The 14077-nt window shown below is 39.7% G+C and overlaps 3 protein-coding genes across 4 annotated transcripts; all 3 read right to left on the bottom strand.

Moving 5' to 3' along the window:
* Positions 1 to 777: 777 nt before the first annotated feature.
* LOC140788573 (nicotinamide adenine dinucleotide transporter 2, mitochondrial-like) lies at positions 778 to 6622 on the bottom strand. The gene is made up of 9 exons (XM_073137859.1): positions 6281 to 6622; positions 6110 to 6205; positions 4953 to 5059; positions 3972 to 4020; positions 3210 to 3322; positions 2103 to 2197; positions 1922 to 2010; positions 1743 to 1837; positions 778 to 1491 (listed from the first exon to the last, which is right to left on the bottom strand). The coding sequence occupies exons 1-9, from the start codon at positions 6348 to 6350 to the stop codon at positions 1267 to 1269; spliced, it is 939 nt and encodes a 312-aa protein (XP_072993960.1). The 5' UTR covers positions 6351 to 6622; the 3' UTR covers positions 778 to 1266.
* Positions 6623 to 7032: 410 nt separating this feature from the next.
* Positions 7033 to 10258, bottom strand: LOC140788570 (LEAF RUST 10 DISEASE-RESISTANCE LOCUS RECEPTOR-LIKE PROTEIN KINASE-like 1.2). The gene is made up of 4 exons (XM_073137854.1): positions 9289 to 10258; positions 8624 to 8665; positions 8190 to 8426; positions 7033 to 8115 (listed from the first exon to the last, which is right to left on the bottom strand). The coding sequence occupies exons 1-4, from the start codon at positions 10070 to 10072 to the stop codon at positions 7175 to 7177; spliced, it is 2004 nt and encodes a 667-aa protein (XP_072993955.1). The 5' UTR covers positions 10073 to 10258; the 3' UTR covers positions 7033 to 7174.
* Positions 10259 to 10283: 25 nt separating this feature from the next.
* LOC140788571 (cysteine-rich receptor-like protein kinase 19) lies at positions 10284 to 13519 on the bottom strand. 2 transcript variants are annotated; one of them, XM_073137855.1, is made up of 8 exons: positions 12660 to 13519; positions 12410 to 12460; positions 11880 to 11981; positions 11638 to 11804; positions 11314 to 11524; positions 10999 to 11239; positions 10762 to 10912; positions 10284 to 10684 (listed from the first exon to the last, which is right to left on the bottom strand). In XM_073137855.1, the coding sequence occupies exons 1-8, from the start codon at positions 13390 to 13392 to the stop codon at positions 10373 to 10375; spliced, it is 1968 nt and encodes a 655-aa protein (XP_072993956.1). In that variant the 5' UTR covers positions 13393 to 13519; the 3' UTR covers positions 10284 to 10372. The 2 variants fall into 2 exon arrangements, with proteins under 2 accessions (XP_072993956.1, XP_072993957.1); XM_073137856.1 differs by having other exon boundaries at positions 11314 to 11518.
* Between the last annotated feature and the right edge of the window lie 558 nt (positions 13520 to 14077).

Genomic DNA, 14077 nt, shown 5'->3' with positions numbered 1-14077 from the left:
AAATGATACACACACTACTCCTTTTGGGTAAAACTACACCCCTCTTATATCTCCCTCGTCGCGACGAACGAGTGGACCCAACATATATCGGGAGTATTTTTATCAATCCGAGGAAGATTTTCGATGACAGTTTCGTACAGCTGGACTCAATTAGTTCAATAATAATCCTCTCATTACGCAATTGGATTGAGACACTTTTGGGTAAGATGCAAATAATGGATAAAGGAGAAGTTTATCCACGTAAGTGGATGATTAGATCATAATCTTGGGTTAAGTTATCAGAAAATATCATGAGTAAGATAATTATGTAGATAGAAAAAGAAATGCATCAATTAGTTTGGGAAATGGGATGGACCCCATAAGAGGGACACAAACTCTCAACCAATACAGACTTTAATGCTGGAAATGAAGTCAAGAGTGGCAAAAAGATACTAATATGGTAACTCAAAGCCAAGTGGGATAGTCTCTTGTCCCTTAATTTATCTGAGTGATGTGATATTTTAAAGGATGACAGCTCTAAAACATCTCTGAAGGAGTGGAGTGGCCATGACAAATGATTGTTCTAAAAATAAATTCATAATTTTATGTTTGTCAGATGCTGTGATGTGGAGAGTTGAAGTGTTATTTTGTTTAGTGGATTAGTATGTCCTAATCCATCGTCTCATTTTGCGTTATTGAACTAATGACAGGGATTTTTGAAAACGAAAACAGGACTTTGTTGAAGCAAGTGTGCTTTCTTTTCTCCATCAACTATTCTTTGATTGCAATGATAACTACTGAACCAATCTGCAAACTCTTGTTTGGATCCACAAATAAATAAAACCCACAAAATTCTAGCAGAAAGCAACAGACAGACACACACACACAGATATCCTTTTTTTGATAAACCAAGAATGATTTCACCATTAGACTTTTAGGTGTTTCTGAAGGATGGAAATGCCTGAGTGGCTCTGTAGAAGATTACAAAATAAATTAACAAATAAATAAAAGAATGTCCTTTCAAGGGAGAAAAAGTCATTGGGCATCTTGTGTGCCTCTTTTTATACCTGCATTATCACTCAAATGCCATTTTGGAGGGATAAAGAAACAAGCATCCAACCTCCATTATTAACTTCAGTCTGGTCTTGAGACCAGATAGTTTCACTTCCTCAGCTCAGTCAGTTGTGGCAGAATGGTAGAGGCTGCTACTTTCATTCCCTCGTAGCTACCTCTCAGGTTGAACTCGAATTGATTCTTGGATGTCACTTGATTCTTTAGTACTTCAACTCACCCTGGAAGAACTTGTTGTAAGAATCTCTGAATCATCTCATAACTGGTGAAAGTAATAACAGCAGTTGGGGTAGTTCGCAGCAAATTTGTGGCACACCCACGGTAGAATCCAGCAATGCCTTCCTTCCTGAAGACTTTCTTAATACAGTCTACTACACCAGAGTACTGATCAGCAGCATTATTGCGTGCCTGCCCCTGTTCTTGCAGCCTTGATCGTATAACCTGGAGAAAAGAATAGTAAGTCTGAAGAAAAAGATATTGGTTGCAGAATGTCCCTATCCCATTCATTGTGATAATAGAGACACAGAACTAGAACCACAAAGTGCTATAGCAGTGCACAATTAATGGTGTCTTTGAACACTCCAGCAGAGGCAAAACTTAGGAGAGCAAAAGGTTAAAAATGTCTGCATATATTGACTACCATTTGTGTTGGCAGATGATTATACATTAACTTGATGAATACAAAGACATACCTCATGAGGATATGTCATTGTTGAGGCTACTACTTTAGATAGTGAAGAGGCCACAGCTACACGTCCAGGACTGAGCTTATCAACTGTGGTATTATCTGACAATATGGATGGTCCACAGCCTCTAAGATCAAGGAGAACTTTTCCAGGTTTTAATTTACTTTTAAATCACATCTTATTACCTTTTTTGGCCAAGTAAGATTTGATCTTTTCATATGCTGGGAATTGAATGGCAACATGGCTAACGCCAGCTAAAGAAGGAAGAAGACCACTGTGTACAACATAGACACAGAACGTAAGGACAAAGATAGAGGCTCAAATATTAAGCAAAACAATATGTATATATGGTTAAGATGTATTTACCTGTAAAACCCTTGGATGCCCTCTTCATGTGCAATCCTTCTTAGAGCAGAGGACATGCTTCTGTAAGGCACCACTCCAGGCCTCATTCCTTGGGTCTAGAGGCACCAAAAGAAAAAAAAAAAGAGAAGCTGAGTAAGACAAACTCTGCTCTACAATGTTGATATGTCTTCACAAAGCCTGAATGGTAGTTGATATGTTTTCACAAAGCCCAAATGGTAGCATATTGGGTCTGTAAGCAATTCAACTGTCTACCAATAATGTAGTAAATATGACTGATACACCATACACGGTCTTTATCTATGTCATTGTAGAACTCTTTCTTCACCATTGGATTCAGTTGCAGTGTTTTACTGGTGTTTCTGGTCTACAACCTTAAAATCTTTTTTAAACCCCTGTGATATAAAAATAGTGATGGTAGACTCAAATGGATTCATTTCTCGTCAGAGACGTTTCATGATTAACCTGATTAGATATGAACTGGCATGGAACTTCCCCAGAGTCCAGAGCATTCATGAACCATCAACACTTGTCTCCTCTATGATGTGATATGTTGGGAAATCCTTGACCCAATTGATTACTTGTTGAAATCTTCACCCATATTCTCATAAATGCTCCACATGTTGCATAGGTAGGAGTAATTCTTTAAATATCGAATTCTGTCAGGAAAATTTCAGCATACTAGATTTCTCCACACTACTCCGAAGCCATAGGAGAATAGAATTTTATACCCACACTGATTGATTTTGGTAATATTAGTTTTCCCATGTTCCCTGGTATGTGCTTACAGTATGCTAGGGAATATAAGAATAGACTCAATAAAATGTCTCGAGGCACACTAAATTTATTCTTGACAAGAACAGAGACGGCAGATGCAACCATTTTTTTCCCAGTCTCGGCATGACATGGAATTGCAACATGGGACAAAGATGAACACTAGAGAGCCATCAAGGGCTGTGTCTTATCATCACAAGGAACACTAAAAGAGGGCACAAACATCATTATCACTACAGTAGATGGACTTCGTTAAAGAAAAACACAGAAATATCATCACTGTTGCATTACCATTAACAGAAATTAAAATACATAAACAATTGTCACAGAACATACTTGAAGTCTAGTTTTAACAACCCATATTGGATTGGTTGTAATGGCTGTTGCAGCTCCCGCGGCTGAGGCAGCTATCACATTTGCACCAATCGAGAGTTGATCATCTCCATCATCTGCAATATGCACAGAGTAAAAAATACTTGAGAAACTTCCATCAAATTTACATGTAATTGTCCACTATTTCTTTCCCAAGTAGAACAATATATGAAGTTAAAGAAAAGGATAGGCTTATTCTTCTTTTGCATTTAAACCTAGCACTTGTTTGACCTACAAATAAATTCTCTGTATTGTCCTTATATAAATGGTCACATAATTCAAACAAAAATTGCTAAGGATTTGTTAGATAATTATTTTAGCAACGAGAAAATACTTATGAGAGTTAAGAGTTGCATTGTATACAAGAACATTGCCAGCAATGACAAATAAGAACTATTGATTCAAAACATTTCTTAAAAGTTGAAACAATTAATCAATATTTTGCTAAATTCATGATAATTTCTATAACACTTGATTAGATCAAGTGATTATCTATAGAGAATTACTTGACAAGGAAAAATCACGAAAAAGTTCGAGAATTTGTGACTAAGGTCCAAGTCATCTTTCAAAAGATCACAGAATACAAACTCTTGTCCAGGATTGTAAATGCTAATCTCCTTTTATTTTAATTAAGTTGGATCCTGCGTTTGCATGCATTAACAAATACAGATTTCCAACTGACAAGGAGAGATGAATTAATATTTTCGGAAGCTTAAGAAAACTAACCATGCGAACGAAGAAAAAATTTTAGCTGATTATAGACTGTGAAGTAAACCTGCAATAAAGTGGAGAATACGTTAAAATGATGGGTGAATGTAATAATAGCTCGGAATATTCATACATATTACAGAACTAGTTTCATTTCAGTTAGATTTAATAATTATGGATATTGCAAAAACTACGTGGCATGTCTTTGTGGTCAACTGATCATCTTAATACCTAATTTGCCTATGCAGTCAGCTCCTCCTAATATTATACAATCAACAGAAAAGTCTTCTTAAATAGCTAATAGTTGATAGAGTTTCTAATACTGCTGCATTTTCATCTCATTTACCTATTTAGACAGAAACTTAAATCCTGACCGAGTTAAAGAACTTGAGGAGCCTACTAAATATTCCCATGCTTCTCTTTTGCACACTATTTCTGGTCTTCCTTACGTGGGCCCATCATATCTATCATTGAAAGGACTCAGATTCAACAAAGTGATTATATGCAAATAATGTGCAACTACTTAATAATCCCCACCTAGAGTCTCCATCATTATGAGTTACGGACTTACACTAAAGCTCCATTTAGCATTTTTAATAAACTTTAACTTAGCACATCTGAATCTATGTGCTGTAGCTATCACTATATGAACCTAAGTAAACAGTCAAGCTATAATGCACCCAAGTTGGAATGAATCAATTATCAAGAAGGAAACATGGCGCTCCTGCAAAATTTGCCCAATCCCTTCCACAGATCTGAAAGACCAAACCCAGTGAGTTCTTGACTTCTATTAGAACTAGCAAAGTTTAGGAACTACACCAGCATACTTCCTTATAATATTGCGCGTTATTACAATATTTGAACAATTATAATTGTTTTCAAGTCCAACAGAGTCAAACAAAGTAGGAAAGTGACTAAAAGTTATTAACTGCAAAAATATAAAAACTAGTAAATGCTATTGGAGAGAGCAAGAAGATAAAAGGCCAAAACAATACTCACCGCCCAATTTGGAAGTAGTGCCACAATTGTTGGAGTGAGACCACGATACAATCCTCGAAGGCCTTCATTTTTTACTATCTGCTGCAGGCTTGATACAATGACACTACCTAAATATATTAAACAGCAAACCAGGCATCAATCATCATGTTCTTTATGTAATTATGTAGAATGAGAAGTATCAGATATGTTTGTTCTTGCATTACCTCTACAAGAAAATATTTATAGCTACCTAGATGCTTCTTCACATATACAAGGATACTTTAAGTTGGGTTAAATAAACGTCTACTTCCAATGGTTAATTAAATTGTATCACGTAGCCCTCTGCGGTGCATAACAAAAAATTGAGGACCGCTTCCCAATCTGATAAACCACTTAAAACTGGGTGAGAGATAGTAGACTGCTAGAATTTTTGGTAAATATGGCAAGAATAAGTTTTCCAAAAAAGTTAGAAGTTCTAAAAGGTAGCCTTCAGTAACATTAGGTCATGTAGATCTACACTATAATGAATCGTGTTAGTCAAAATTCTCCAAAACTTCAAGATAAAAAAAATTTGAATATCCGTTATTTTTGTTTGCCAGCGTTAAGAAATTCGAATTGACTACCACAAATAAGTGAAACTGATGACTCTTAATTGCAGATCTATAAGCCTCCATTCCACCTCCCATTCCAGACTTGTCCATGCTCTTCTAGGTGCTCTCCATGGTTGTCCACAACTTCTGATGGTGAAGGAGGAAGAGGGAGCTCTCTTCTTCATCCTGGCAAGACATGTATTGCCATAGGAGAGACCAGGATAGCCGATGGCCAGCACAACTAATGCCACACGCATAACTATCCTTGCTTTCAAATCCTTATAACCTTGTTTCCTAAATATCATTCTGTGAAATGCCTGATGTGTTCTACCAACTCAGAACTCCATCCTGTTCTAAATTACAAACCAACTTGATCTTCTAACAAACAACATGTTTGACAACAACCAAATCACATTCCAATTTCTCCTCACAACCAACAATAACAAAAAGAAGAGAAAATTATAGCTTCTATTTAACTTATCGGAAAGAATATATATATATATAAAAAATTTAAAAAAAATGCATCTTTAGCACATAAACACATCCGAGAAATGACAGGGGAACAGAAGGAAGGAGATGAGAGCGCACCGTGGCGAGAGGAAGGGTCCATTTCGGGCAAGCCATGGACCTGAAACCTCGTCTTGATCACATCAAGAGGACAGACGAAGGTGGCCGCGATGGCTCCTGAAACAAAATAAAGATAAAATAAGGTATTAAACCGGCAAAGGAGGTGGAAGGAGCAGAGGAAGTATAGAGTACCGGCCGAGCCGCCGGCGAGAGCGTTGCAGAGAAGATCTTTCGCGGATATGTTCCCGGATTCGCCGGCCATAGCTTCGAGATCAAGCCCCGGGAAGATGGAAACCAAAAAAAAAAGGCAAGATATGAGAGAGGAAAGTGAGAATGTGAAAAAATATTAATGCGATGAGAAGTAACAATATTTCCCATCCAAAAACTTGCACCTCTAAAAAAATAATATAAACTAACAATTGGTACAAATTGTTAGATTTTAGATGTTAAATTGCATTGTTTTTATTCATAGTTTAAGGGATGTAGATATTATAAGGTTACGATTTACTAAACATTCTCTCGAATGTCATGATTAATGCTAGTGACACTATTAATATGTTATAATATGTCATTAATGCATATGAAATTCGGGGAATAAATGATCCCCACTTATTAATTTCTTACGAAAAATCCTATGTGATAATAGATTTTTTTTTTTAAAAAAAAAAAAAAAGAAAGGTAAATTCGACATATATCTCTAATCATCCTGTTTAGCTCTCGATAAGTGGAATATATTTTCTAGGAGTTAATTACACAGGCCCGATACTATTACTCAATTTTTATAGAATTTTTTTATTTAGTAATTTAATAATTTTGATTCATCAACTATCTAATATATTTTACTTAGTGTTGATACAAAATATTGAATAATTATCAAATTTAATAATCTCCATAAAATTGGACTTTTAAAGATATTGCTGTAGTTATCTCTGTATCCATAGACATTGCTAAAGATCTCTTCCATTGAAAGATTCCAGATTCCATTACTGACCCACATCACTAGACACGACACGTGCCTGGGTTTCACATTGAAGTGTGTCAACTAAAACACAAAACATTATATGTATATACTGAATTATATTATTCCTACTTGCTTGTGTTTGGTGTTGTTGTCCAACTCTCCCACTGATGAGTAACGGAATCCGGAGAAAACGGCGCCGTCTTCTTTGAGAACCCCGCACAATCTCCCTCTCCCCCAATATCGTCGCCGAGTTCATCGCCCTCGACCTTATATCCCTCCTCCTCTATCCCCTTCAACAACTCAAGAACTTCCCTTATAGGCGGCCTCATGTCCCCATCGGGCTGCAAGCATCTGAAAGCTAGCTCTGCTACCATGGTGATCATCTTCTTTACAGCCGAGTCTGAGTCATATCCGAGTTCCGGATCGACGAGTTGCTCTAACTCGCATTTTTGAATCCTCCTCACGGCCAAGTTGGCTAAGTTGATCTCGTCCCTCGATCTCGTTATGTCCACGGCCGGCTTGGACGAGATCAGCTCGACTAGCACCACTCCGAAGCTATAGACGTCGCTCTTGTCGGTCAGCTGATAGCATTTGTGGTACTCCGGATCAACGTACCCCGGCGTCCCCTGTGGCGCCGTGGAGACGTGGGTGGCGTTCGTCGGGAAGAGCCTCGACAAGCCGAAATCGGCGACCTTGACGTGGAAGCTGGCGTCGAGGAGGATGTTGTTGGTCTTGATGTCCCGGTGGACGATGGGGGGGTCGACGGCGTGGAGGTAGGCGAGGGCGTCAGCGGTCTCGACGGCGATTCGTATGCGGATGGGCCAGGTGAGGGCGCGCTTGAGGGAGAAGGGGCCGTGGAGGTGGTCGGCGACGGTGCCGTTGGGGATGAGCTCATAGACGAGGAGGAGCTCGCGGCTGCGGCGGGAGGTGCAGCCGTAGAGGCTGACGAGGTTCTGGTGGCGGAGGCGGGAGAGGATCCCCACCTCGTTCATGAACTGCTCTACCCGCTTGTAGTTGTTCTCGTACAACCGTTTCACTGCAACCGTTCGACCATCTCGCAGCTTCCCTACGATTACAAACAAAAGGAGTTCTATTTTGATCTTACAATGTTTGACAATGTTTTAGAAGTAATTTATATACCTCTGTAGACCGTGCCGAAGCCTCCGTCGCCGAGTTCTTTGGAGGCATGGAAGCCGTCGGTGGCCTCCTCGAGCTCGTCGTAGGAGAAGACGTGGGTCTGGTAATGGTTACTACCCAACTCTGCGTCACTGGGATGTAACTCCCGGGAAGGGGAACGCTTTCCTCTCTTCTTATGTATATAGATCACAAAACATAGCATGCAAAGCAATGAACTTCCTACTGCGGCCACTGAGATACCTGCTTGATTACATCAAAATATGAACTCCCTACGCACTTGGCACAATTTATTTTTGTAAGAATTTGAAATCTCTAACATCTTCAGGCAAGATCTTAATCACTCGAGCTAGTAATTGAGCCTAATTCAAAGAATTGATATGCCATGCATTGGTAAATAAAAATGATCAAAGATGGTAGAATGTAAAACATTGCGTTACCTATTACTCTCCCCTTCTTTGACGTTGATGGTACAGGATCACCTTAACAAAAAAAAACAGAGGCATAAACGAATCAATCATCGACCTACAAAGTGATGCAATAATTAATTACAGCATAACAAGGATAAGCATTAAGTTGTTGCTGTTCAATTAACCCACATGTGGAGCCCCCACTAAAGCTCCAATAATGCTACAACTACTCCCCATTTCCTGTCTTATATTTTCCTTCTGGTGGTCCTCTGACTGTGCCATGATAAAAAGTCTCTCTCTCTCTCTCTCTCTCTCTCTCTCTCTCTCTCTCTCTCTCTCTCTCTCTCTCTCTCTATATATATATATATCTTCCCTAAATCTGAAAGGTACTAATAAGACATTGAAAAGGTGCACTACTCCTTGGTCATCAACGGAATCCACAAAAAAGGATCGACAAGAAAAGGATAAGAGAGAATTTGGCAGAAAGAAACGTAGTACACACACTGGCTACTTTTCTTCGTGCCTTTCTTTCTCCAGTCGCTTTTGTCTACTAAAGGAGCCGTCATGACCAAAGAAAACGTGGAATCTAAGTGCCCAATCGAAGTGATCTTTTGACTGCTAGTAGCAGAGATCGAATAGAGAGCGGAATAAGAACCGGAATAAAGTAGTTTATGCTGGATAAAACCATCTATTACCTGCAGGACATGATCCACCAAACGACCCATATCGGCAAAAACAAGTTGGATTTCTCGGAGAGCTAGCGTTGTAACCACAAACTCCACCAGATTCAATACAAGCACCGCACCATCCACTTCCAATTATCCATCTGAGCTCAAACCCCTCACGCAACGCATCTCCAAAGCTCGAATTCGATTTCATTAACTTCTCCGCCGCGGTCCGGTTTATCGGAACCTCCGTCACGGAGCTGCACTTATCCCCCGCATCCGAATCGCCCCCTTCGTATAAAGCGTAGTACGACGGGTGTGGGGCGACCTCCGACAAGCATTCGATGGTATACAACATCGACGCCGACGTAGGCTTCTCCGTGCAGTTAAAGTACACGGTGAGGTTGACGTCATCGTCGGTGTACTGGAAATCTGAGGAGGCGAAGGTAGTGTCGTATATCAGCTGAGGGCACTCCTGGCCGACGAAGAGAACGGCAACGAGGGTGAGGGCTCGGCGCGCGACGTCGACATGCGTCACTTGGTAGCTGAGCCCGTTGATGCTGATGAGCAACGTCGAGTTGTTGTTGATGCACGTGAGGTGAAAGTCCGGGTGGCCGCAGTAGCCCGGTCGGTCCGAGCCGTCGAGTTCGAAAGGATACTGGAGGTTGAAGTGAATTTTCCCACACGAGTAGGGGACTGGTTGGCAGTTTGAGTAGCGGTAGTAGTTGGTTTGGGATAGAGAAAGTGGTATTGATGATAATACATAGAGGACAAGGAGGAGGAGGAGATGGAGAAGAAGAGTTTGTGAATACATTTGGTGTAATCTATATACTCAGTTTAACTAACTAAATTATTTAATAAAGAATACAAATAGAATTAAAATTATTGAATATAATAATTATTATATAATTTTAGTATTTTTAAAAAGTTAAAATAATAAATAGAGCCATGTTCCAATTTTATAGTGGGACTTCAAATTTGGAGCTTCATTATTCCTAGCACTAAATTTGGAGCTAGTTTTAGAGTAAGCTTAACCAGATATTTGTAGACCCTCCAGGAGATTAAAAGTACATAGTGATGTCCACCGCTGAGGTAGCGCCGTTTTGTTCATCATTCACCGGACCATTGGGTCAGTGAGAGTGACGCGATTTACAGAGCAAGTTTCATCGATGTCCGAGGACTCATCGGCTTCAGCCCTGCCTCTTAAGTTAAAGAAACCAGGCTGCTTAGGATCGGGCAAGGCCATACTACTTTCACTGCCGAGCATCGTCGCGACCCCCGACATCGTCGGCCGATCACCGGGTTTCTCCTGCACGCATAGCAGCGCGACGTGAATGCATTGCATCATCTCATCCATCGAATATCCATCACCTAACAACGGATCCACAAGCTCAAGCCATCTGCCTTCCTTCCACACCTCCCATGCCTGTGTCTCATAAGATTACTACCGGAAATCCTCCGACAAAGGATATATAAAGCAGCGAAGGAGACGCTTCTACTTACATATCCAAGGAGGTTAGGGAAGTCGCCGTATTGGTTAACTCCGGCGTTCCTCTTTCCGCTCACAATTTCGAGAAGCAAGACGCCGAAGCTAAAGACGTCGGACTTGACGGAGAAACGACCGTCAGCAGCATACTCGGGAGAAATGTAACCACTTTGAAGACAGATTGAACCATATACCACTTAGCATTAGAACATAATATAGATTGAATACGCTGCTAACTATCAATATAAACTTACAATGTTCCAGCGACCTTATTTGTGAAAATCCCTTGGTCTTCGTTCGTGCAAAATATTCTGGCGAGACCGAAATCGGATATCTTAGAGTTCATGCAGCCATCCAAGAGAATGTTGCTCGCTTTGAGATCCCTGTGGATTATTTTCAATCTAGAGTGCTTATGAAGATAGAGAAGCCCCTGAGCTACCCCTTCAATTATGTGTAAACGCTTCGGCCAATCTAATAAAGCTCCTTGAGTTTGGTCTGCAAAACATCCAGATTACATAATTGAGGACAATTAGAATCTCGAGGTGCACATATAGAAGATGAGCACGAACCAAAGAGGAAGAAATCCAAGCTTTTGTTTGGCATAAATTCATAGATGAGTATCTTCTCTTCTCCTTGAACGGAGTAACCCAGGAGCTTGACTAAGTTTATGTGCTGAAGGTTGGCTATGACAAGGATTTCATTCTTAAACTCCAGTAATCCTTGGCCGGAATTTCTAGCGAGTCTTTTAACTGCTATCTCCTGCCCATCTGGCAACTGGCCCTGGTGAGAAAATTACACAAAGAATTCCATTGTCTTTCTTGTTCTTATATCGATAAGAATTTCAATCACACAACGTGGAGTGAAAAGAAAATAAAGAAAAGAAAAACCATTACCTTATAAACAGGACCAAATCCACCCTGTCCAAGCTTGTTTTCAGCTGAGAAGTTGTTTGTTGCATTTGCTATTGTAAGGAAATCGAACACCAAGAACTCTGAGCCCCTCTCCTCATTTTCCCAAAGATTGTTTGCTAATGGCTGTTGGCTAAACAATTTCTTGTTTCCTGATTCAAAGACAAAATCTCTTTCTATCTTATGCATGCATGACATAAAAAAGAGTAGCCTTTTCAATACATTACCTATCCTCCTCCTCCTATTCCATTGGAGACAAAGCAACACAAAAATAATGAATATCGTGAGACTTGCAGCTGTTACAATGATGAAGAGCCTTTTCTTTCTCCCTGAACACATAAGCAAGTATATGTAACATATTGGTAAAAAGAAACAAAGATACTTCCATTTAGATTAATTCGTTTCCTTGCAACACAAACGTAAATTAGTACTAATATAGTCTGTGATATATATAACAATAGAAGCTCTTTCTCCCAGCATATAAGAGATAAGGTTGAAACGAGGACTATGTGCATCATAAGATGATTCCCAATATTTGTACCAATTCCTGCATAAATGTGTTTATATATATCCTCCCTAAATCTGAAAGGTACTAATAAGACGTTGAACAAAGAGGTGGACTCCTCCTCGGTCATTAACCATTAAAAAGATTGAAAATTTTGAAGGATAAAATTCTCTTATGCTAGTAATTGGGCCTAATTCGAAGAATTGATATGCGATGCATTTGATAAATAAAAAAAATTGAAAATTATGTTACCTATTAGAGTCCCCTTCTTTGACTTGCCCGTACTCCCTTCAGATTGATCACCTTAACAAAAACAATTAAAATATTGAAAATTTTGAAGGATAAAAGACTTTAGCAGAAATGAACATAGTAGTACACTCTGTCTACTTTTCTTTCTGGATTCCTTTCTCTAGTCGCTCTGACTGCTAGTTGCAGAGATCGAATAGAGAGCGGAATAAGAACCGGAATAAAGTAGTTTATGCTGGATAAAACCATCTATTACCTGCAGGACATGATCCACCAAACGACCCATATCGGCAAAAACAAGTTGGATTTCTCGGAGAGCTAGCGTTGTAACCACAAACTCCACCAGATTCAATACAAGCACCGCACCATCCACTTCCAATTATCCATCTGAGCTCAAACCCCTCACGCAACGCATCTCCAAAGCTCGAATTCGATTTCATTAACTTCTCCGCCACGGTCCGGTTTATCGGAACCTCCGTCACGGAGCTGCACTTATCCCCCGCATCCGAATCGCCCCCTTCGTATAAAGCGTAGTACGACGGGTGTGGGACGACCTCCGACAAGCATTCGATGGTATACAACATCGACGCCGACGTAGGCTTCTCCGTGCAGTTAAAGTACACGGTGAGGTTGACGTCATCGTCGGTGTACTGGAAATCTGAGGAGGCGAAGGTAGTGTCGTATATCGGCTGAGGGCACTCCTGGCCGACGAAGAGAACGGCAACGAGGGTGAGGGCTCGGCGCGCGACGTCGACATGCGTCACTTGGTAGCTGAGCCCGTTGATGCTGATGAGCAACGTCGAGTTGTTGTTGATGCACGTGAGGTGAAAGTCCGGGTGGCCGCAGTAGCTCGGTCGGTCCGAGCCGTCGATTGTAAGGATACTGGAGGTCGAAGTGAATTTTCCCACACGAGTAGGGGACTGGTTGGCAGTTTGAGTAGCGGTAGTAGTTGGTTTGGGATAGAGAAAGTGGTATTGATGATAATACATAGAGGACAAGGAGGAGGAGGAGATGGAGAAGAAGAGTTTGTGAATGCATTTGGAGGTTTTTTTTTTTTATTGTCCATTTGGAGGTGTTGTAATGCATGGAAGAGGAAAGGAGAGGACTATTGTAAGACTTGGGTAGCTGACTTGGATTATAATTATGGCCGTGGAGCAGAGGGCAAGGTACGCTGGTATAGAGGTTTAACCAAGTTATTAATTGGATGGGCGTTTGCTTTTTCCAAATTGGAAAATTCCACAATCGATCAAGTGAATCGGTGATCGCTAGTTTTTTATGTGGAGTCCATTTAACTTAATTCTTTTCTGGATTAAATTCTTTTCTTCTGTTCTTCTAAGTTGGTAATTGAGATTGCCATCGAACTAGCTTTAGCTCCGTTTATTTTAGGATTTTTTTTTCTTATTTTAAAATATAATTTATTACTCTATAATAATGGGTGAATATCATAATAATATCATTCTAGAATACAAATATTATTTATTAAAATTATATTTTATACTACACATTTCTTCAATTATTAACTTATCCTTGATAACCATCTTATCAAACCTATTTTATATCTAATCACAGAGTATTTATGATAATTTCATTAAAAATAAAATATTTTTTTATTTTAATTACATTAAAATAATTATTACACTCTTATTTTATAATACAAGTAAATATAATAATAAT

This window comes from Typha latifolia, chromosome 5 (assembly GCF_019914945.1).
Source record: "Typha latifolia isolate L0001 chromosome 5, TyphaL0001v2, whole genome shotgun sequence".
Classification (NCBI taxonomy): domain Eukaryota; kingdom Viridiplantae; phylum Streptophyta; class Magnoliopsida; order Poales; family Typhaceae; genus Typha; species Typha latifolia.
Note: the sequence above shows the minus strand (reverse complement) of the source record. Positions and strands in the feature narration are given on the sequence as shown.